Source organism: Peromyscus maniculatus, chromosome 17, assembly GCF_049852395.1.
Source record: "Peromyscus maniculatus bairdii isolate BWxNUB_F1_BW_parent chromosome 17, HU_Pman_BW_mat_3.1, whole genome shotgun sequence".
NCBI lineage: Eukaryota > Metazoa > Chordata > Mammalia > Rodentia > Cricetidae > Peromyscus > Peromyscus maniculatus.
Genome location: NC_134868.1, coordinates 46720138 through 46743284, shown reverse-complemented (window position 1 = coordinate 46743284; position 23147 = coordinate 46720138). Strand labels below are relative to the sequence as shown.

Genomic DNA, 23147 nt, shown 5'->3' with positions numbered 1-23147 from the left:
AGATTTGGGACATCTGCAAGTGACAAATACTAATATAACATGTTAAAAAATTAAAATGTTAATAACACCGTAATGTATTTTAGGTGGAGAAAACTCTTCACGGTGATCTCTTTAGCTGTGGTTGGGTGTTCTAACACTGAAATCCTTTAGTCCGAGCCACTCTAAGGCCTTTCCAGCAGGTGGCGTCAACGGCAGAGACAGAAATCCGAGGATGTACGTTTTCAGAGCCTTTGAAGTTCATTTCTCCCTACACTGCCTGTTCTCCCCACTCAAAGTGTTAGCTCAGTCTCTGATTTGCTGCCACACAGCAGGTATGCTTCCGAAGAAGGTGGCATGACCTGGAGCTGGCAGCCAGCACTCTGGTTTCATTCCTCCTACGGCAGTTTCCCTGTTCCAGTTCAGGCAGCAGGAACTGTTGTTATTGTATAGCATGGATCTGGGTATACTTCTAGAAGATGAGGCAATGACGCTATGAGCTATCTATGTTGAATAAGTCCACAGTTTAAATTATCTTGAGTAGATTTTGTTGCTTAAAAAATGGACCAAGTCCCATTTTAACAAGTTTACATTTCCCTCACCACGATCACCAATTTTATAGCAATATTTTCTTCATGATTCTTCATTTTTTTTTTTTTTGGCACCATTTTTTTTTTTTTTCTTTTTTTAAAATAAGGCCACACTCTGTTTTCTGAGCTGGCCTGAACCTCTCTATGCAGTCCAGGCTGGCCTCAAACTTGCAGCAATCCTCCTGACTCAGCCTCCCAAGCACTAGGCTCCTTGTTGGTTCTAAACTGTTAGAATGTCCCTTGCATAAAGTCAAAACCAAGTGACTAGGGTGCTGTCGTTTATAGATCATGTGTTTTTATTATAAAACCCTTCTTTTGGCATTAGTTGGTTACAGTGATAGCAAGATACCGTGAGTGTGGCACAGCAGCTCTAGTCAACAGTCGCGGTCCCTGTTTAATGCACCAGACTGAAGTCACCACAAACCAGTGACAGGTACCTTCAGTCACTACCAGCACAAAGCCTTGCACACACACCTTCCGGGAGGAGTTGATTCTACAGGACTGGATTAAATGTTGGGAAGACTACCAAAGCAGCAGTTCCTTTATGGGAAGGCCTTTACCCCCCTCCAATGACCTTGCTTTACGAGAATTGACTTCTTAGAGCTAGTCTGAAGAGCATCAGCATACAGGAGTATCCTACTTAGTTCTTGTTAAAAACAGCACCTGGGCAACAACTTTAGCGCACAGGCAAGGGATGGTCGCTCAAGTTTTCACTCCTGTGTTAGAGGCCCTTAGAAAGAAAGCGGCGTCCACTTCGTCCGACGCTCTCACTGCTATACATTCGTTGGTATGTCTCTTTCTCTGCTGTGTTTACTCTGGAGGGATCTTCCAATATATCTCCAATATTCCTTTCTTATAGTGTCCTTTTCTTTAGCTAGGATCTCACATAACTGCAAAGAAAAAATAAAAATGCATTCAAGTAAACGTTACCACTCAACCTCAAGGACCTATGGCGATTTAGCGTAGGTCCCGTGCAAATGAGACTCCGTACAATGGTTACATTCCCGACACAGTGCTGCCCCAAAGCAGAAAAAACCCAGCAACTGTGAGGAGTGGGACCAACAGCAGTGCAGCGGCTGAGCCGATCCAGGACGCTGTTCCACATGACGACGACGACGACTCACCTCTAGTGCTTTATTAAGAATGTCCTCCTTGTTGTCACACTGGTTCTCTAGCATGTCTTCATAGATATCCACAAGGAAGGCAATTAGGTAGGGGGAACTGTGACTTGGTTGTAAATCAAGCAATTGATTTAACAGATTAGGGTATCTGGAAAGACCTCGGTCCTGCAAAATCCTACAACAAAACAGACTCCACTGTGAGAGAGCACACACGAACAGGAGAAGGAGAAAGAGAACCGAGCGAGACAAAACAAAGGGAAGACCTGTGAGGAACAAATGAGGCTGGGGAAAAAAACAACTGTAAGCTATGTGGGCTTGTCAAGGGCGATTTAAAGTTGAGCAAAATTAATTAAAAATACAATGAAGCTGGACTGAAGATGTAGTTCACTTGGCAGAGTGGCTGCCTAGCATGCACAAAGCCCTGAGCTCAATCTCCAGCATCACAGAAATGAGGCGTGGTGATTCCTGCCTACAATCTCAGCATTTGGAGAGTGGAGGGAGAGAACACAGAGTTCAAGGTCACCTACAGCTTCCTAGTCTGAGATCAGCCCGGTAGAAATGAGATCACTTTAAAAAGCTTTAACTATCATTTATAACTTAAACTGCGTGACATACACAAAGCAGAAAAGAACCCATTTTTTGGGCAATGCTCAGAACTTTAATGAGTTTTACTTATCCAATGAGTGTCAATGATGTGATGGGAAAAACACAAACAAGAGAACCTTGTTTCAGCCAAAAGGAAAGCGTCCTTGGCCCCAGTACAGAACAAGGTCCCGGGTACCACTGTGAGGAGGGGTCTCAGGATGCCGTATCTGGTGAAGGGAAGGGCTGAGCCTGGCACAGTGCTGGGAGAGGGGACTGGGCACAGCACCGGCCTCTCTTTGGACTTCCACTCTTGGTGACCAGGGGCCCCTGACAGTCTGGACAGCAGCCGCTAACCGCCATCCTGCAGATGCTGCAGTTTGGCTACCCAGAGCCAAGCGCCACACCATTCCAGCCCTTAATTTTCATCTTCATGGCAGCGGGGCCTGTGACCTCCAGCTAACCACAGGGCGCTCTGACCTTCCGTTGCTTCTGCTCAGGAAGGTATAAAAACAACCGTGCCTTGTCTGGCTCCTCAGAAACCAAGAACTCTTTCTTAAAGTTATAAAGAAAGAAAAGAGCAGGAGAGACGCCCCTACTTCTGTTTGAGACAGATCTTCAAACCTTCAGCTATCTGGGGGATCACAGCTCCTGGCACATCTCCAGGTGTGACTGGGCCCCATGCCATGCTCTGGGCACATCAAGGGCCAGGCCCGGGAAACCTTCTTATTTCAAGAGTAAGGCTTGTCACTGGACACTGGCAGTAGAGAGCTTGGCCACCCACTGGAGTAACTTGTCAGGTTTACTCTGTCCCGCTGTACTGAGCCCACAGGAATACACGAGTGTGTATTCCGTTCTTTGACGTAAAGTCTAGAGGCTTCAGCACTCAGACAGGAAACGGCTAGAGGAGTTATAAATACAATTAAAATGCATCAGCACTTCCTGCGGACTGCTCTAAACTGTGTTGATGTGTGCCTAGAGGTGAAAGGGGGAGGCAGAGGGCACGATGCCTGGGGATCACCATAACCGTGCTCTGCTTCTATTAGATGTACCAACACAGGCAATTCCTTAGCATTCTGCTAGAACCCGGCTATGAGCACATTCTGTGATGCGGCTGGCAGCCCCCCGGCGGTTCTCTTATGCACAAGCAGTGAAGACAGCCTCTTACCCTTTCAGGTAGTTCCATGCACTTTCATTGTGTGGTACTAACTTGATCATTTCCAGGGTATACCTGAGCGGAAAACAAGCATTATTTTAGAAGACCAGATCAGAAGTAGATACGGTTTCAGCAACACTGGGATGGAACCGGACATGTGCTTTCCTGTTTCCCTCCTGCCAGGCATTCATTCACTTGGGTCCTCCAATGCCTCCTGTACCACTGGAGCTCTGATGAGGTAAGAGAACGCCGAGTACGCAGCTGTCAGCCTGTCTCGACACCGCCCTACCCCACAAACAAAGGAATGGGGTTAAGAGAGTGGCTGCTCTTCCAGCTTCCCAGCACCCACAGGGCAGATCGATCACAACCACCTCTAACTCCGGTCCCAGGGTCCACGGCCCTCCTTTGTCGGCTCCAAGCACTGCATGCGTGTGATACACAGGCATACGTGCAGACAAAACACGCACACACAGAAGAAACAGGGTTTGTTTTGTTTTTCAATTATATGGAAGGGCTGGAGAGATGGCCTGGTGGTTAAGAGTGCTTCCTACTCTTCCTAAGAACCTGAGTTTGGTTCCTAGCACTCATGATGGAAAACTCACAAACATGCTATCACAGCTCCAGGAGACAGGAAGTCATTGGCCTCTGCAGACAGCTGCACACATGTGGCACACATACACAAATAAAAACATAAGTCTTCAAAGATTTTACTTTGAAGCCGGGCGGTGGTGGCGCATGCCTTTAATCCCAGCACTCGGGAGGCAGAGCCAGGTGGATCTCTGTGAGTTCGAGGCCAGCCTGGTCTACAGAGCAAGATCCAGGAAAGACGCAAAGCTACGCAGAGAAACCCTGTCTTGAAAAACCAAAAAAAAAAAAAAAAAAAGGTAAAAACAAACACAAACAAAACCCCTGCATACACACAAAAAACAATACCTGTAGAAAAATGTTGTGTGTAAATATTTGCAAATGTATTAACAAAGCTTGGAAAGATATACATAATTGTAGCTTATTCTAGAGAAAATTAAAATCTTTTTACAATTTTTCATTTAGTCTTTTTTTTTGAGTAAGGTTGTAGACAGCAAAGGATGACTTTCAACTTCTGATGTTTCTGCCACATCCCCTAAGTGCAGAGGATACAGGTGTGCACCGCCCCACCACACTTGGTCTCATGCAGTGCGGGGATCAAATCCTCGGCTCTGCAATTCCAACTAAAGTACATCCCACCTCAAGAATAAGAAATCTTGTCTTAGCTGACCCAAGTTAGCAGGAGCTCATGGACTCTGGACTGACGGCTGGGGAGCCTGCATGGGACTGAACTAGGCCCTCTGAATGTGGGTGACAGTTGTGTGGCTTGGGCAGTCTGTGGGGTCCCTGTCAGCAGGACCAGGATTTATCCCTAGTGATGAACTGGCTTTCTGGAGCCCATTCCCTATGGAGGGACACCTTGCTCAGCCTTGATGCAGTGGGAGAGGGGCTTGATCCTGCCTCAAGCTATGCCAGACTTTGTTGACTCCCCACAGGAGGCCTTACCATGTCTCAGGAATGGATCAGGTGGGAGTGAAGTGGGGTGGGGGGAGCAGGAGGCGACGAGGAAGGGGAACTGTGGTTGGTATGTAAAATGGAAAAAAAAGCACTTTTAAATAAAAAAGAATCTTGTCCTTAAACTTATTTAACTCAGTATAATTTTCTCCCATAAACATACACTACTTTTATAATAAAAGGGGAAAAGAGTAAAGAAACTATAATCAGATCTACATACTATAAATTCTTGATAAACACATCTATTACTAACATTTTAAATATCATTTTTGCCATCTTTAGGGAATTTGCCTTAATTAGGACAAATTCAGATTCTTGTTATTTCTCTTTAACAGCAGAAGACCACTAATCCATTCCTAAAGGGCGAGGAGACAAGCATGTACTTTCCACACACTTAATATTCAGTATTTCAGTTCTTTTAAAAGCTAACCCAAGGACGACATTTTCTCTTCTTACATCCACTATTTATTTGGGTCAAGAACAGACTCTTGAGTGTGGTTGGGCTTCCCTGGAATCCTAGCACTCGAGAGGCTGAGGCAGGAAACTCTCAAGTTCAAGACCAGCCTGCGCCTATTTTAAAAAGGGGTCGGGGAGGGCTGGCTCAGAGGTTAAGAGCAGCTGTTACTCCTGCAGAGGACCAGCGTCCACACGGTGGCTCACAACCTTCCATAACTCCAGTTCCAGGGGATCTGATGCCCTCTTCTGACCTCCATGGGCACCAAGCACACCCATCATAAAGAGACATACATTTGGGCAAAATACTCATACACATACAATAAAATAAATAAACCAAAAAAAAAATTTAAAGCCCAAACCAAAGCCAAGAATGCATGCTGAAAGTATGAAATAGACACTGAAACCAAATGTACAAATAAGGTTATAAGGGTAGAGACTATTAACGTTTATCGACATAAACTCTCTACTCCTTGCAGCTTTACATACAGCACCTCTCAGTATGCGCTCCCGTGAGTGTGTGACTTTGCCACAAAAGACATTTGTCAACGTCTGGAGTCCTCCTTGTTTAAGGCCAGGAGTGTCGCTCCACACCTACAGTCAGTCAATGGACAATGCGACTTCACACTTGTCCAGTCAAAAATCTGACATGAGAATAGCATGGCATTTGGGAACGACTATCTAAAATTCACAGGATTTAGTGAATATAGATCCAGAACGAAATTTCCTGGCATCATGAAGCTGGATTTCTTCATAATCTCTAGAAGCAACAAGTCAAGGAATTAAGGGACTGCAACACAGAGATGTACCACATCACAAGCAAACTCATCCTTGACATGCTGCTTCCCCAATCTGCCCTGTTTGAGTTCCCAAAGGCAGGACCCAGGGAAGTCTTGACCGTGCAGCATCTGAGTGCCTGAGACATGACAGGCATGCACATTTCTAGTGAAGGAATGAGTGAAGCATGATACTAACTGGACTTCTCTCTCCAACACAGCACGGTCACTGTAGCCAGTGGTATTAGAAATGACGAAGTGTCTTTGGTTCCAGACAGAGTTATTTCTCACATCCTCTTTGAGAAGCTGGTCTACATACTGTAGCTCATTATCCCAAAGTCGAAATTCCTAAAAGTTAAAAAAAAAAAAAAAAAAAAAATCTAGTTAGAAATGGTCTAGTACTTAAAACAACAACAAAAACAACAAACAAAAAATAAGCCAAATGTCCGCAAAGCTAAGGAGGTAGGGCTGAAGACAGGGTTATCACACCTGAAGAGCAGCCTGTGGTCCCAGCACTCAGGGTGTGGAGGCAGAATTAGAAACTCAAGCTCATTCTCAGCTATGTAAATTCAAGGCCAACCTGAGCTACATAAGACACAGTCTCAAAACCCAAAGAAAAAAAATTAACATAGATCCCAAAGACACAAACTAAACAAACACAAGTCATCAAAGAAAATTCAGAGGGGAAACAAACACTACCAACAATAACCAGATCCAGTAGTAAAAGGCTAAGTAACTTTACGAGCACACAAATTAATATAATTTGGTATTAACATCTAACAAATGAAGAGCAGCACTTCAAAATGTCTATGTAGGTGGGTGTGGGAGCACATACCCATTATCCCAGTATTCAGGAAGCTGAGGCAGGAGGATCAAGAGTTCAGGGCTACCTGGGGCTACAGATTGAAACCTTGTCTCAAAAAGAAAACAAACAAAATACATAAGTAAGTTTTAAAAAGCAAATACATGATAAAATTACCTTAAAATACATGTAGAGAAATACTCACAATTGTATTGAAGTTTTACTTTATGGTTAGGGCATTTTGAAAAACCTAATGTATTTTTATTTCTTCCTTGACTCTACTAAGAGTAAGAACTCCGGTAAGCTGGTTCCTGATTTTAAAAGTCACACTGAAAATAAGAAACTAAGAGACCATTTTGGTGACAAATTCTGTGCTGATGAATAATGGAGAGTGCTATTTTTGTGACCATAAACAGTAAGCACTCCCAAATATTGCTGATTATTCCCATGCACCACTGATTGAGAAACACTGGCTTACATAATTTATTGTTAATCATTTTTTTCTTCATTTTTAATCTTATGTGTAAGATGTTTTGCCTGCAAGCACGTCTGTGTACCACATGCATGGAAGCCAGAAGGGGGGATCAGATCCGCTGGGACTGGAGTTACAGACAGCTGTGAGCTGCCATGTGGGTGCTGGGAATCAAATTTAGGTCTCGGCAAGAGCAGCCAGTGCTCTTAACCACCGAGCCTTCTCTCCAGCCCCTGTCTTACGTGATTTTAAGGATGTGTATGTCTCACTTTCAAACTGAAGACATGATCTTCTTTCTTTTTTTCATTTTTTGTTTTTTGAGACAGGGTCTTATGTAGCCCAGGTTGGCCTTAAATTCTTGATCCTCCTGCTCCTATTTTCTATGTGCTGGAATTATAGGCATGTGCCACCACACCTGAGAGGACATAGTATCTCTTTCCATTTTATTTAGCATGAAAAATGTACAGATTTTCTTCAGTTCTCAGAATTCACTTATCTCTTACTATAGTTGAAAATAATCTTGCCTTCTAAAAATTGGATTGGAAACATGAAGCCACACATATCCAATGTAAAAGTAGAAGAAATGTTCATTAGAGGAACTTAAAAGCTACAATGTAACTGAAGGGCCTCTTGCGCTCCCTTCATTTGGAACCTCTGACAATTCAGTAAAAACCATACTACATAAGTAGTTTTTCAAAGACAATGGTGACACTGTATTTAAGTTGTTATGGTACATAGACAGACGTGTGCGTCTATTTGTGGGTGACACATAGCTTTATGTAATTACAATTTTCTTTTCTATTTGCTTTTGTTTTTGACACAGGGTCACACTATGTCTCCCTGTCTGGCCCGGAATTTGCTATGTAGACCAGGGTGGCCTCAAACTCAGAGATCTGCCTGCCTTTGTCTCCTTGAGTGCTAGGATTACAAGTATGAAACTACCATACCCAGCTGATTCCAGTATTCAGTATGAAAATAAAAACACTAGGGCTTGGGGCACAGCTAAGCTGCTAGACTGCCTGGCATGCAGAAAGGACTGGGTTCAACCCCCAGGAGCACATAAAACTGGATATAGTGGTACGTTCCTGGAACCCCAGCACTTGGGAACCAAAAGCCAGAAGGTCAAAAAGTCAAGACACTTTGAGCTACATAACAAGTTCAAGGCCATCCTGGTCAACATGAGATTCTTTTGGCCCAAAAATGACTTTTTAAAATTAGAAAAAAAAAAAAAAAAAAAAAAAAAGACACTGAATAGCTTCAGAAAATGTATCCCCCCCTCTAATTAAATATGAAGAAATTTAAATGTTTAAATAAGTTTGTAAAAGCTGTGATGGCATGGGGACACACGCCTTTAATCCTAACACTTAGGAGACAGAGTCAGGTAGATCTCCGAGTTTGAGGCTAACCTGGTCTATAGTGAGTTCCAGGACAGCCAGGGCTACATAATGAGACCCTGTCTGAAAAAAAGATAAAATGTAAATTTAATCTCGACTTTCTTTCAATTTACTATTACTTTTCTTTAATATGAAGTTATTCGCTAACCTAGCCATAGAGATGATAAAACATGAAGGATGTCGGGTTTCAGGGATCTTGACAGGCTCTAACTGTTGTGCACAGTGCCCTGTCAGCCCCGTCCAGACGCACCCTGGGACTTCAGAAGGGCAGTACCTGAATGACCCACTGCCGGTGCTGCCAGGCGTGGTAGTTCTTTGCGTCCTGGTTGAGGATGTCGGCGATGAACTCGAGCTCTTGAGAAGGGTCTCTGAGCCACTCCACCAGGACTCTCCTGTGGTGCCTGTCCAAAGAAGAGGGGGCTTAGGTTCGCTCAGAACCCACACATGGGCTCACAGGCCCCGCTAGGTGGTGCAGAGGGCATTCAAGAGGTACAGTCTCCAGACTGCCAGGAAGGGGTTAACCGGGACAGGGAATCCCGGCACACTGGAGTTGAGAGGTACAGTGACAGATGTACACAAGCAGGGATCTAGGACACAGGGGTGGCTCCTCGCAGGCCAGACTGCAAGTACAGTCATCTTCTCACAGCCTGAACTTTGGTCCAGGAATCCTAAAGCACTGCATACAGATGAATGGCAGATGGGATTCTAGTCCACCCAGGTTAATGATACTCTACTTAAAACCAGTCAGTTATCACGATGTTCACAATGTCACCATACAAGCGACTCTTCATTCTACCAGTTTGTAGCAGGACTCACTTCTGCCCTAGAAAACATGTAACTAGGACAAGTTACAACTCTGCCACAAGACAAATTTCTATGTTAGGAAAAGACTTGTGTTTTATACTGGGTCCCAGTTTTAGTTTTCCTTACTCTAAAAAGTTGAACACACCCAAGATTCTAAAATGCACTGTGAGGCTTGGTAGTTAGCGCAACACTAGAGCATTTGCCCGGTAAGTATGGCTCTGGGTTCCATCCCTACATGACTAGGAAAGAACAGAATCACCGTGGTAACACATACCTGTGACTAGTCTAGAAAGACCCCTGATCTCCACACATGAACTGCATGTGTGTGAAATGTACTGGAATAATACTGACCTTTAAACAAATCCATTATAGTATTTATTACACTAGTGAGCAGGAGTGACATGAAAAAGGGGAATCCAATGCCCGATTAAGAATCTACACTACTTGGATGGAAAACTTAAAAATTCATCTCACAAACTATGAAGGCAAGATACTATCCGTAAGAAAATCCTAGGAAGAAAGATTTCCAAATTTATTATCAGAACTGCCCAAGTCACTGACTCCTACTAACATTTTCTTTCTCAGGTTTCTCTAAGTTTTACCAAACTGACTTCTCAGAACAAAACAATAAAACATTCTCCTGCTATTCTGTGATCTGAAGACTAAAGAGAGGAACAGTTCACAGCATAGTTTCACGGGGAGAACTTAAGCACTGGGCCATGCCTTAAACAAAGAGCTCTGACATGCGCAGTAGCATCCTGACCCAGAGGAGCCTGAAACTGGACCCTCAAGATGACAACTGCCGACGTAAGACCCAGAGCCAACCGGGAAACACCACGGAGCTGGGAGCAGAGCCCGCCCAAAACTACACACATACATACCTCAGTCCTTTGCTTAATAAACGAGATAGCTTACAATCTCCCAGGGCCTGTGCCGTTTGGTTCTGCGTCTATTCACCCCCTGCCCCCGGGATCAGAGACAGTGAGATCCCAGCTGCAGAGTCAGCAACATAGAAGCATCTTAACAGAGTGTCCTTACAGGAGGGTCTAGAATAAGTATCTCCAATCTCCCATGACAGCTACAAAATGGTGCTAACATTTCTGTAATGACCACGTCAAGCTGGAATGTCCAAAGGGTGAACACGAGGTCTAAAATTTCTAGCTAATCTCTTTTCTGGCTTACACGAATTTTTTGAATTGTTCTTCTTATTCCTGTTTTGTTTGTCTAGACAGTCTTACTGTACTCAAGGCAGGGCTGGAACTACTTATCCTGCCTCAGCCTCCAGAACACTGGGGTCACAAGCATGTGTCACCATGCCTGGCTTAGCCATTATTTTTTAACATAGTTTTCTTAGGAATGCAACTACCTGGTTTCATGGGGTACAGTGGTAAAGTTGCTTGTCACAGTTTTTCTACAAAAGAAAATGTCTATAGTAACTGCCTGATTTAGAAAATCATGCTGCATTATTTACTGTTAGGTCTTTTATGTTCCAATTCTTTGAAAATTTTACATTTATGTCAGTTACATACTAGTTCATGATAAAATTGGATTACAAAAGTCATTACCCAACTGGGCCAGATAGCAGCTCATGCTTGCTCTTTACCTACATCTGGAATGAAGAGTCTCTCCTCCGGCTAACCTGTGCCCAAGACTCCTCCCCATTCCAATCTCTATCCCAACTGTGGGTCCAAGTTCTCAGCTTCTTTCTTTGCACTAATCCATCCCTGGCCACAAACGTGCATGCGCGGGAGACTGAGCACGGGGTACTAGGATGCTAAGCACACACTAGCACACACTAGCACACACTAGCACACACTCCACCACTGGCTTCTACTGTGGCTTCCACCTGTCTCCTGACCTGGACTCGTCGGTGCCCTTCTGCCAGTCTGCTCCCCGAGTTCATTCTCCCTGCACACCCTCATCACAGCTGTGATTCCATTCCAGGAAGCAGACGGTGCCCTGTATCTAATCAGCAACTCATGCCGACCCCACAGAGAGCTTCTCAGTCCCCTTTAGACAGTTAGTTTTCCATATCCTGACCAAACCCTCTTGTCCAACACCGACTCCGTCCTTCTTCCCAAAGTGCAGCTTCTAGGATAACAGCACCGCTGTTCATTCACTCAGCTGTCACACCAGCATGCAGATGCTCTGCTACTTCCTACGTTAGTTGTTTCCTGTTGCTGTGACAGAACACCCACGACCAAGGCAACCTGTAGATGGGAAAGCGGTGTATGTGGTCTGATGGTCTCAGAGAAGGAGAGACCATCACGGGGGAGACACAGCACCAGGCGTGGCAGCCAGAGCAGTAAGCTGAGAGCCCCAGCACAAAGCAGACAGCAAACTGGAAATGCCGAGTCTTTAACTCTCCAAGTCCACCCCAGTGACACGCTTCCTCCAACACCACCACATCTAACCATTCCAAACAGTGCCACCAAATGGGGACCAAGTGTCCAAGAGCACGAGCCTATGGGGACATTCTTATTCAAGCCACCACACTGCCGTCCCCAAGTCTATCATCCTTTCCCCCTGCAGCTGGACCACATCTGGTGAGCTGCCTCTTCAGCCTCCCCAAGTGCAGCCAGCTGAGCCTCCCAGACTGCAAACCTGTCACAGTCCACCCTCCGCCGCTGTCACCATAACCTGTTGGAGTTTGGATCCTTCCTGACTGTGGGGAAGGCTCTGCCCCAGCCTGCTGAGCTGCTGGGAGATGGTGGCACCTTTAGGAGGCAGGGCCTGGTGAAAGTTAGGGCACTGGGAGTGTGCCCTTGCAGGGGATGTCTGGACACCAGCTCCTTTGTCTCTCTGCTTCAGCTGCTATAGAAAGCAAGTTCCTTCTCCACAGATGCCCACCACAATGTAGGCCTCAAGATCAGCCCAACATCAACGGGCCAGCCAACCATGGTTTGGAGATCATGAGCCAAGTGAACGCTTTTCTCCTTACAAATGATAACCTAAGTGTTAGTGTGACAAAAAGCTGACTAATACACCTTCTAAGACACAAATCTAATCACATCATCTCCTTAGTTAAAATGCATTACCAGGCGTAGTGGTACATGCCTATCTATAATCCCAGGATCATCACAAGTTCAAGGCCAGCCTGGTCCACATATTCAGTTTCAGGTCAGTCATGACTACACAAGGGCCTGTCTCAACCCCCACAACACCTGTCCCCATAAGGAAATTCCCACTATGGTCAGCCCAAATCCGTACCAATGTTCATGAGGCCTCTTATGATCAGACTCTGCAATGTCTTCTAGTCACATGGAATTACTGCACGTCCCTGAGCACATGGCGCCCTTTCATTCTTCTCCTGTTTTTCCTACTCCCCCACCACTCCCGCACCACCACACACACAGGCAGCGTGGCAGCGGAGTCTGCTCCTCAGGTCCAGTCTCTGCGAGCAGCACTATCCAGACTCCAGTCCTTTCCTTCCGTTATCAGTGTCCCTGATATCAGTCTCCCCGGTGAGAGGAGTCTGGTCACTGGGAGTGTGCCCTTGCCCGGGATGTCTGGACACGAGTGCCCTTCTCCCCAACATAAAGATCCCTACACTACAAACAATGCTATCTCATGGGATGAACTGCTACGCACGCACCCTATGAAAACCTTTACCATCACGCTTTTCACAAAGCTCCTAAAAAAAACTGGTTTTGTTACTCACTTTCACCTTTAGACTGTTTCCGGTTTCTCTGTATCCACAAGACTAACACACATGTTCAGTCAAAAGAATGAAGTGTCAAATAGACAAGTTTTGATACTGACTGGAAAACAATCTTCCGATTTCTCCCACTCCGGCACTGCTGCTCCTGAGGTCACAACTTACAACCCCAGGAGGCAGGAAACCGTGTGAGATAAAGTACTAAGATGATAACGGAATCTCAGCTCCCAGGGACCCACGCTGTCAGCAGAGGGACGGACGTCCTTCCTGCTTTCCTCTTACCAAACTTGATAGTTTTTGGGCTGCTCCTCAATTATCGCGGTGATGTAGTTCATTTCCTCCTGCAGATCCTTTTGAAGCGACCGTAAGAGAACTCTCCGAAAATGCCTAGAGCAGAACAGCAAGCGTTCAAACTCAGTTACTCCACACGAGCTGCCTAGTAAGCAGACCAAACCAAGCTGCAGGACACTAATACAACACACAGACAACAGTCTGGGACTTGTTTTACACAGCCAAAAAGTTAGCAACCTAAGAGCTTATCACTGTCCAAATTCCTGCATCTAGAACTAGAAGAAACAGGCATCTCATGTGTAAATAGAGAAGCACACGATAAATACGAAACAGAGAAAAAGTCAAGTTTTGAGTTTAAGGAATGGGAAGACTAACTAAATGTGACTTTCAGGTAATATTCTGGACTCTGGCATTCTGTAATAAAAAAATAAGACACATTCTTTTCTGAGGAATAGTTTGCATACATACAGTATATAATAATTAATTAATTACAAACATTTGTGCACAGATTTTGATTGATAATAAATGGTAAATGACAGCCTTTATCATACAATCATCCTGTAACTCCACTTCCAGGGGATCCCACGCCCTCCTCTGACCTCTGAGGGAAACAGGCATGCATGTGGTACACAGATATACATGGAAGCAAAACACTCATACACACTTAAAAAAAAAAAAGGTTTAAAAGAGGAATAGAAATCTCAACAGCGGCAAAAAAAAAAAAAAAAAAAAAAGAAATTAATTGTGAAATTCTGAAGGAAAAAGGCTTCCAATGTAGAAATCTGTAAAGTTAAAGGCTTTAAGACAAAAAAATTTTAAATGAATCTCAAACTTAAAAAGATTTTTTTAAATGTATTTAGGTGTTTTGTCTACACGTATATTCATGTACCGTATGTGTACACAGGCAGAAGAGGCAAAAGACTCTCTGGAACTGGAGTTACAGATGGTTGTGAGCTCCCATGGTTGCTGGGAACCAAATCCAGGTCCTATGTGAGAACAACAGCATGTCTTTAATCCCAGCACTTGGGAGGCAGGGGCAGGCAGATCTCTGAGGCCAGCCTGGGCTACATACAGAAACCCTGTTTTCAAAAACCAAAACCAAAACCAACCAAACAAACAAAAAGCACCCTTAACCACTGAGCCATCTCCGGAGCCCATGTCAAACACCTATATCCACACAATCTTTTCTAAGCTTCTCTCAAGGATGTACTCTATAAAATGAGAAAGTAAATTTAAAAAAAAAAAATAGTTGAGTGTGGTAGTTTATACCTTTAATCCCAACACTGAGTGTGTGTGTGCAGACACAGGCAGATTTCTATGTGTTTATGGGCAGCTTGATCTGCTTAGTGACATCTTGAGGGGTTTTTTTAAATTAAAAATCAAAAAACAGTAAAAGTCAAAAGGTTTAAATGGTAGAACAGATACCACAGTATGACATATTCAATAGTAAAGAAATATTTACATGTCACAGAGTCTGGGAGAGGAATTACTTACTGGCACCTAGGAAACTAAACCAAACAAAAACAGAAATCTCAGCTGGATATGCAGCTCAATAGACAGCATGTTTGCCTAGCATGCATGAAACGGGGCGTGGGGGCAGCACATAGCTGCAATTTCAGCACCCAGAGTGGATACAGCAACATCCCAAGTCACCCTCGGCGACCTGTGGAGCCAACCTGGGCTATATTAGACCTGTTTTGGAAAACAAAAATAGGGCCGGTGACACCAAGCCTAAAGACCCGAGTTCAATTCCTGAGACGCACTCAGTGGAAAGAACTGACTCCCAAGGGTGCTGTGATGTGTATGTGCATTGTGCACACACACAAGTAAATATAAGTTAAAACAGTAAAACAAAATCCTTCCTTCAGCAATCTATTAAAGAGCAGGGATAGCAGGAAGATAACTCACTTGCTGTACAAAGTGCACTGAACTCTGCAGCCTTCACAGAAAGAATTATGTCGACAATGCAAAACAACCGAACAGTAACACAGTGTTATCTGGTACACAGAAGTTAATTCAAGAAAATGGGAATGGGACTCTGGTGGCACAAAAGAATGGGGCAGAGATTGTTGGTTTTCATTCAACAGACTTGAAGACAAATATGTGAATTATTATTTTGATGAAAATTAAAATTCAGTTAAAAAAGGAGTCACTTGGACTCAAACATGAGCCCTGCTAGCAGTAAATATTAATTTACTGTACTAAACCTATTACTCACCACACTGTATAGTTGGCTGCGTTTAACTCAATAGCATCCCGGGTGAGCTTGAAGGCTCGCTCACTTCTTTCATCGCGCTGCAGGACAGCCCGGAAGTAATCATACACATCTCTAACTGGAGACAGAGCACACAAGCACGTCAGGTCACTTCTGCTTAACACTAGCACCATAGTTTAAAACCCCACCACACTTACATGTGTGCATTACTTGCATGTGTATCATTTACACCAGGAAGTAAGCACAGCCAAAGAGTTGGCTGGTTGGGCTGTTTTGTTATTGTAGTAATTTTTTGAGATAATGTCTCATGTATACCAGGCTGGACTCAAACTTGCTATATAACCGGGGCTGGTTTAGAATTCCTAATCTTCCTGCTTCCCAAGAGCTAGGGTTACAGCAGAGGCAAATGACCGTGAGTGCCACTCAGACAATACTCAATGTCACAGACACAATGCGTGAGCTATGTAAGTCTAATCATGCTTACCACCTGTATTATAGGTTAATGTCAAACCAAATCTCCCAAATACCTTCCGTAAAGTTCATGTTATAACATCTAAATCTTCTTAATGGTTATGTAGTTCATAAGTTTTATTTTTAATCTATTTCTCTCTGAGATATACAGGTGGTTTCCTTGATCTTGCTGTTTCAAAAACGGCTGCATATTTTAACAGCTGATATTCCCAGTGCTGACTATGAGCCAAATGCTGTGCTAGCGTGTGTGTAAGAATTCACTCTCTCTCTAAAACAGTGCCTTCACTGTCCTCATTTACATTTTCTATGGGTGCTGACTACAGAGGGGTTAAATCATGTGGTCATAGATAGAGGTCCAGCAAGATGAACACACCAGAATTTAAACCAGTGGCCAGGCTCTTAACCCTAGGCACACAGCTTTTTAAAAAAGACGTTTTTATTTTCATTTAGTGCGACTGTGTGTGCTCAGGTATCCATGAAGGCCAGAAGAGGGTTCCAGAGCTCCTAGAGCTGGAGTTAGAGGTGATTATGAGCGGCCTCGGGTGGGTGCCGAGAAATGAACTCAGGTCCTTCCTTTGCTCTTGTCTACACTCCATCTTTTTGGCACCTCCCTCATACCATATGATAGAGTGAGCCCAGAATGTGTATTAGCAGTAGCACTCGGGGGCTGAGCCGTGGCTCAGCAGTTAAGAGCACTTGCTGCTCCCACACAGGGCCTGGTTTGGTTCCCAGCACCCACATCAGAGCACACTACCCTCTGTAACTCCAGTTCTAGAGGTTTCTACACCATCTTCTGAATGCATGCAATGCACAGACACACATACAGACAAAAACAGTCATCTATATAAAAGTCAATCTTTTTTGTTTTTGTTTTTGTTTTTCTGGACATGGTTTCTCTGTGTAGCTTTGGAGCCTGTTCTGGAACTCACTCTGTAGCCCAGGCTGGCCTCCAACTCACAGAGATCCACCTGCCTCTGCCTCCCGAGTATTGAGATTAACGGCGTGTGCCACCATCATCCGGCTTTTTTTCTTTTTCTTTTGGTTGCATTCAGTTTTAAGAACCAAGTACTTTCTATTTGTATAGCTATATCATACTGCTTTCCAAAAATGCTAGCCATTTAAAAACTACTATGTGCCGTAATAATAGATAGAGCTTAAGACAATTTCAATTTTGGACATCACTTTATTCATAGGTCAGCATGAGTTTTTTCTTATTTTTCATATCTTTTATCCTTAATGATAACAGATTTCTTATTTAATGGCCAATGAACTTTCCTTTTCTGTAGCTTTTCAGTTCATTTTTTTAAATGTGGTCTCCTTATTCTTGTCTAAGAGTTCCTTACCAAATTCTGATTATCAGTCCTGCTTTTTATAACACATCTTTTCCCATAATGTTGTTTGGTTTTCAGCTTACGGTTCTGCTACTATGTAAGTTTTAAACTTCGGTATATTTGCCCTCCAATTTTTGACAGGTTTAATTTACTGTGCTCCTTACTCTTTTGTCAACTCGACACAGCTAGGGTGATCTAGGAAGTGGGAACTTCAACTAAGAAGATAACCTCTGCCCAGCACTCAGGAGGCAGAGGCAGGGGGATCTCTGCGAATTCAAGGCCAGATCTTCACAGTGAGTTCTAGGCCAGCCAGAGCTAAAGTAAGACTCTGTCTCCCTCCTGCCCCCAAGAAACCTTACAAATCTCAAAAAGTTGAGGTTTACATTTCTCCCATCACTAGTGAGGTAAACATTTCTGTGTAAATATTTCTATTTCTTCTAAAAATATTATGTGGAGATATTTCAGAAAACATTTTCATATAGTTATATACCCCGACATTTTCCTTAATAGAGTACTTTATATCTAATTCATAATGCCTTCATCACAATAAGAACTAAATGTTATTTTCTTTGCTTATCCTGTTTACAGATGGCAATCAAGTACAGGGGCCTAGCACACAGCAGGCAAAGTGCTCTATCAGAACTACATTCCTACCCAAAGATCACTCTCTCATACTTGCATATAGCTTATTTTTGTTTCAGAACATTAATTCATCGTTAACTTACCTTCATGTTCATTAAGATATGAGATAGTGATATAATTATGCTTTTATCTAAATACACAGCCAACAGAATTAAGCCATTGATGAAAACATGAAGCATGCTTTTTAATCACACATTAAGGCCTCATATATACTGATGACTTACCTTCATTACTTATCCCTTCTTATTTCTATAGCAGTCTGACATATTAGCTGTTTGGTACTACATTTTCATACTTGATATATGGCAACCCCCATACCATTGTCCTTCATTTTCCAACATTTTTTACCATAACTTAATAATCAGCACATGAATAAATAAATGCTTTTTGCAAAAAGGAATGATCTTAGAAACTAAAGTATTAACTGAGAGAAAAAAATATATATACATGTGAACATAAAAACACATAAAATTCCAAAAAGAGCATTTCATTTCATCTCTCTACCCTTTCCTAGAAGAACAATCAACATTTGTATGACCTCCCATTTACAAAACAGTTCACATTCATGGTAAGAAAAGGCTACTTTGTCAAAGAAAAGATCAGTACATACATTTCAACTGAGGCTAGCGCTACATAGCTAAAGTACGTTTTAAAATGCTGGCACTTGAGCAACTAAAGCTTATTCTAAATAAAACAGTAACTCTTTGTTAAACTTTAAATGCAAATTAAAAGCACAATCATACAATAGCTATTATGTATTATAACGTAACATTCATTTCTTAAAATATCTCCATTCCTTGAACAAAATATTAAGACAATGACAGAGAAAATAACATTCCCTCACCAGAAGTAATTCAGATTCTCATTAAAGAAAAACCTCTCACTTTTCTTGCTATGTGGCTGTCAATTTCAACTTTGTTAGAAGTTTAACGTACAGAGATTTTCCTAGTAAACATAAACTTACACTTTTCACTGTAGATGATCTGCACCACTGGATTAGGGCCGTCATTCTGTGGGACTGGGTCTATATCAGCCCATTCTGCCCTGTCCCTGAAAACACACATGTTCCCATAATTATACTCAAACACGTTAGAAGAAAAGCAATTCTAGTGGTAGTGGTGTTGTTTTTTAACGGCAACAATCACTCATTCAAACTAGTAACTTACTGAGATCTTAACGTAATGACTGGATTCTTCCAGGCCAACCTCTACCACTTTGTTTTACATCTTAAACTTTTAAAAATAAAATGAAAGCCATCTTTGAATTAAGAGAAGTAAGGGGCAGGAGAGATGGCTCAGCAGTTAGAAGCTGCTTGTTGCCTTTGCAGAGGGCCAGAGTTTAGTTTGAAGCACCCACAAGAAGTTATAAAAGTTATGAAACGACGAAATTTCATAATGAAGTTATGAAATTATAATTCTAGTTCCAAGAATTCTGATGCCCTTTTTTGACCTCCAAAGACTCTTGCAGCTACATAAGCACAGACATACACCCAGGCACACAGGCATATACAAAATAAAATACATATTTAAAAAAAAAAATCAATAAATCAACAATTTCAAATGTATGGTGTGGTAAAATGCAGTCTTCCAGAAAGTATCCAATTTTAACTTAAAAATCAGTCTTATTCATTTAGTAAGGTTCTGGAGTTAGTATTTTAAAAACTTGAATTTTACTAGAAACTAACATTTTAAACTCAAAGTAGGGCTGGGGATATATCTCAAGGGATAGAATGCACGTACAATGTCCTAGGTGTGATGTCCCAACACCAAAAAAATTTGAAAAAACCCAAACTACATACTACTAGTTATTGTACGCCAGAGGGGGGGCTCCAGTGGGCACCGGCAAAGTGAAGGGGCCTGGGGTGTGGGAAGATGCCTGCCTGGCACGCATGGGGTGTGAGAAGGCTCTGGAATCTGACAACCGCCTAAGTTGCAACATTAGCTTTACAACTTCCTGTGTGACATTAAGAAACTTATTTAATCTCTCCAGATGTCCGTCTCTTCATCTATAAAATGAAGGTACTATCACCAGTCAACTTTAGAAGGCTGTTTTGAGGATGGGTAACAGACACTGAGTACTTAAAACACGTATAGCATACTTGGGCATTCAAACAATCCAGGGAGTCGTCTCCAAACACTACTACAATGGAGACAGACACTTAGGTGAGATTTCCACGAACTGCCCAGGGTGACCATCCTTCACTTACACTCTTTTCCTCTTCTCTATACTAAACAGCTACGGACAGCAGAGCTTTGTGGCATACAGCTAACCTTGAAACGGTATCCCTTATGTAAGCATACAGGGGAAAGGATGACCCATATGAAGCCTATAACCTGGAGAGGGGCGTGGAAAACACCGCCAGCTAGTCCTTCGGAAACCAGACACAGTCATCACCCGAAGAACACAATTCACAAATCAGAAAAGTTCTGAGAGTCAGGGAACCCCACAGCCAATGTGAAGTAACTCAGCTGCAGAAACCGCGGCAATAATGCCTTTCACTCATTCATAAAAGCACGGCAAATGAAGTCACCCGAAGGGTTCAGGTACAACTGCAGAAGACAGCAGTTTTTCGACAAGGAGCTAGGGGACACAGAAAGGAAGAAGGGACAGCAGGGAACGAGCACAGGCGGTGGCCGAGATGAGGCAAAGGCAAGAAAGTTCTCCCCGCTCAGCAGAAGCCACGGAGAGCCCCGGCAGCGTTTCTGCCCAGCCCGTCCAGCCTCCATTTAACCTGCACGACCCCGCAAGCGAGCTACCCAAAAAGTGCACCTTTCCGAGGACGCACCGCGGTGGGATCGGGGCGGCACGGCGGGATCACGGAAGTGTCACCGCACCCTCGCTTCCCGAGGAGAGCAGCAGCGGCGCCGCCGCCGCCGCCGGCCCGGCACCCGGGTGGGGTGGGGGGTGAGGCTCAGCGGCCCCGGAGGGCGCCCCCGTCCGCCCGGCAGCGGCGTGGCGCGCACCTCGGCCCCGGGGCAGCGCCGCTCGGCCCCGCGGGAGGGCGTTACCTGTACAAGACATAGGTGGGCGAGTCCAGGCTCAGAAACCCGTCGTCCATAGGCGACGCCGCCGCTTCCCCGGCCTCGGCCGCCATCTCTTCTTCCTGCGGCTGCTGCGCTGGCGGCGGCGGGGGCGGCGGGGGCGGCGGCTGCTCCGACGGTCCGGCCTCGCCGCCCGGCGCAGACTCCCCGACCCCCTCCGTGGCCGCCATCTCGCCTCCGTCCGCAGCAGAGGTGGTGGTGGCGGTGGTGGCGGCGGAGGCCCCGCCCCCTCCGCGGCCCGCCCCGCCCCCGGCGGGGCTTACTTCCGGTTCCTCGGGTTTTTTTTTTTTTTTTCCTACCATAGAGGCGTGGGGGTAGAGGGCCCGGCCGGGAGGTCTGGCCTGGCCAGTCTAGCTACTGTACTCGCTGCCCGGGTTCCAGGGTTCCCCCGGGTCCCAGGGCTTCACGGAGACCTTTAGGTGTGTCTTTTGAGAACCGGTGCTGTTAGCTGCTGTTTCCTTCTTCGGGGAACTTTTCTTTCTCTCTTTGCTTTTGTTTCTTTTTCAAGGCCCGGGACGGGACCCAAAGGCTTGCACATGCTAGGCAGGTAGGTGCTCTACCACCCAGCTACCTCTCCAGTCTGCAGCCGCTCCCTTCTTAGGAGTGTTGGGAACTGCAAAGGGTCCACAGCCAGCCACCTCCCTTTCCCTTCAGGGTTCCACTTTAACCTTGAAAGGGCCTTTATAGTCAGTCTTTTCACGCGTTACATGTTTCTCTATGCTAGGAGTTCATATAAAGCAGAATTTTACTAATCCAGGGGGTTTGGGTCTATAGAAATTAAGTTTGGGTTCTGTGCGAGTTATACTCATGTATGTTATAGGAACGGGAAGCACCTTTGTAAATGTCATAGAGAATAGGTACATTCAATTAACGAATATTTACTACCGATTAGGCACCACGTTCACTCACAGCAGTGCAAAAATCAACGTGCCTGGTCACAGCATCTCCTAGGGAGGACTCTGACATCAGGATTGATCGAAGCAAAGTGGAAATAAAAGAAAGAGACTGGCGTCGTTAGAAGCAGATTGTCCTTTAATTAGAAAAATGAAGGGTGGCGGGGGGGGGGGGGGGGGGGCGTTTTTATAGAACAAAAAAGGGAACCTTGGGGATAGAAGAGTCCATCTGCAGGTCCCGGATGCTAACAGCCCACAGGTGTTATCAGTCAGATCAACTTTCCTGTCCTGAGTTTCGGATTATTAGGCCTTCACTCTAGACGTTGAATATACATTTAAAGGGGGTGGGGGGGAATCTCTCGTTGGCTGCTTCCTGTGTGTTCCCAGAATCTAAGGGGTCATAAGTTGGGTTGACTTTATGATACAGGAGAGTTTTAACTTGATCTGCTGTGGTGGATCAATTGAAAACAGTTGATGAGAAGGGGCTATACTGAAGACTAGGGGACCTAGGCAGGGTAGCCATTGTCCTAATGTGGACCCAGTGATGGCAGTGCCCTGATCCAGGAGGGATTTCTGTAAAACGTTTAAAAACAGGGTAGAAACATAGTGTGAGGATGATAAGAAGGAGCAATCAAGGGGAAGACCCAGAGTGTGAGGGAACATCCCATCCACAGGAGGAGGCTGATTGAGTTTCTTATCTGGTCTCCATCTCCCTTGTGCTCCATCTCGAATCAGTTTGATTTGTTGATTTGTTAGTGTGGAAGCATCACTTTTCCCAGAGGAGGGTGCACATCCCGTCCTCAGCAGTAGTCAGGAGATCTAGGCCTCTTTAGTTGTGGCACACTGCAGCAGCCAAAGAATTGAGTTGGTCCTGAAGGATGTTAAGCTGATCTGAAATTCTTTAAGGTTTTCTGACAGCTCATGACATGGGCTAACTGAT

The 23147-nt window shown here is 44.3% G+C and overlaps 1 protein-coding gene across 1 annotated transcript; it reads right to left on the bottom strand.

The window, feature by feature from the left end:
- Positions 1–839: 839 nt before the first annotated feature.
- On the bottom strand, positions 840–21525 carry Fnta (farnesyltransferase, CAAX box, subunit alpha). Its single transcript, XM_042262694.2, has 9 exons — positions 21282–21525; positions 19238–19323; positions 15833–15947; positions 13606–13710; positions 9136–9262; positions 6393–6541; positions 3438–3500; positions 1691–1862; positions 840–1456 (listed from the first exon to the last, which is right to left on the bottom strand). The coding sequence occupies exons 1-9, from the start codon at positions 21482–21484 to the stop codon at positions 1340–1342; spliced, it is 1137 nt and encodes a 378-aa protein (XP_042118628.2). The 5' UTR covers positions 21485–21525; the 3' UTR covers positions 840–1339.
- Between the last annotated feature and the right edge of the window lie 1622 nt (positions 21526–23147).

Excerpts from the sequence above, each read along its gene's own strand:
- Fnta (XM_042262694.2), bottom strand. The coding sequence starts at position 21,484 with ATGGCGGCCACGGAGGGGGTCGGGGAGTCTGCGCCGGGCGGCGAGGCC. Across the intron at positions 13,711-15,832 it reads GCAGCCAACTATACAGTGTG|GCATTTTCGGAGAGTTCTCT; the intron begins GTGAGTAATAGG and ends GTTCTGCTCTAG. Across the intron at positions 9,263-13,605 it reads CCCAAAAACTATCAAGTTTG|GCACCACAGGAGAGTCCTGG; the intron begins GTAAGAGGAAAG and ends TTCTTTGGACAG.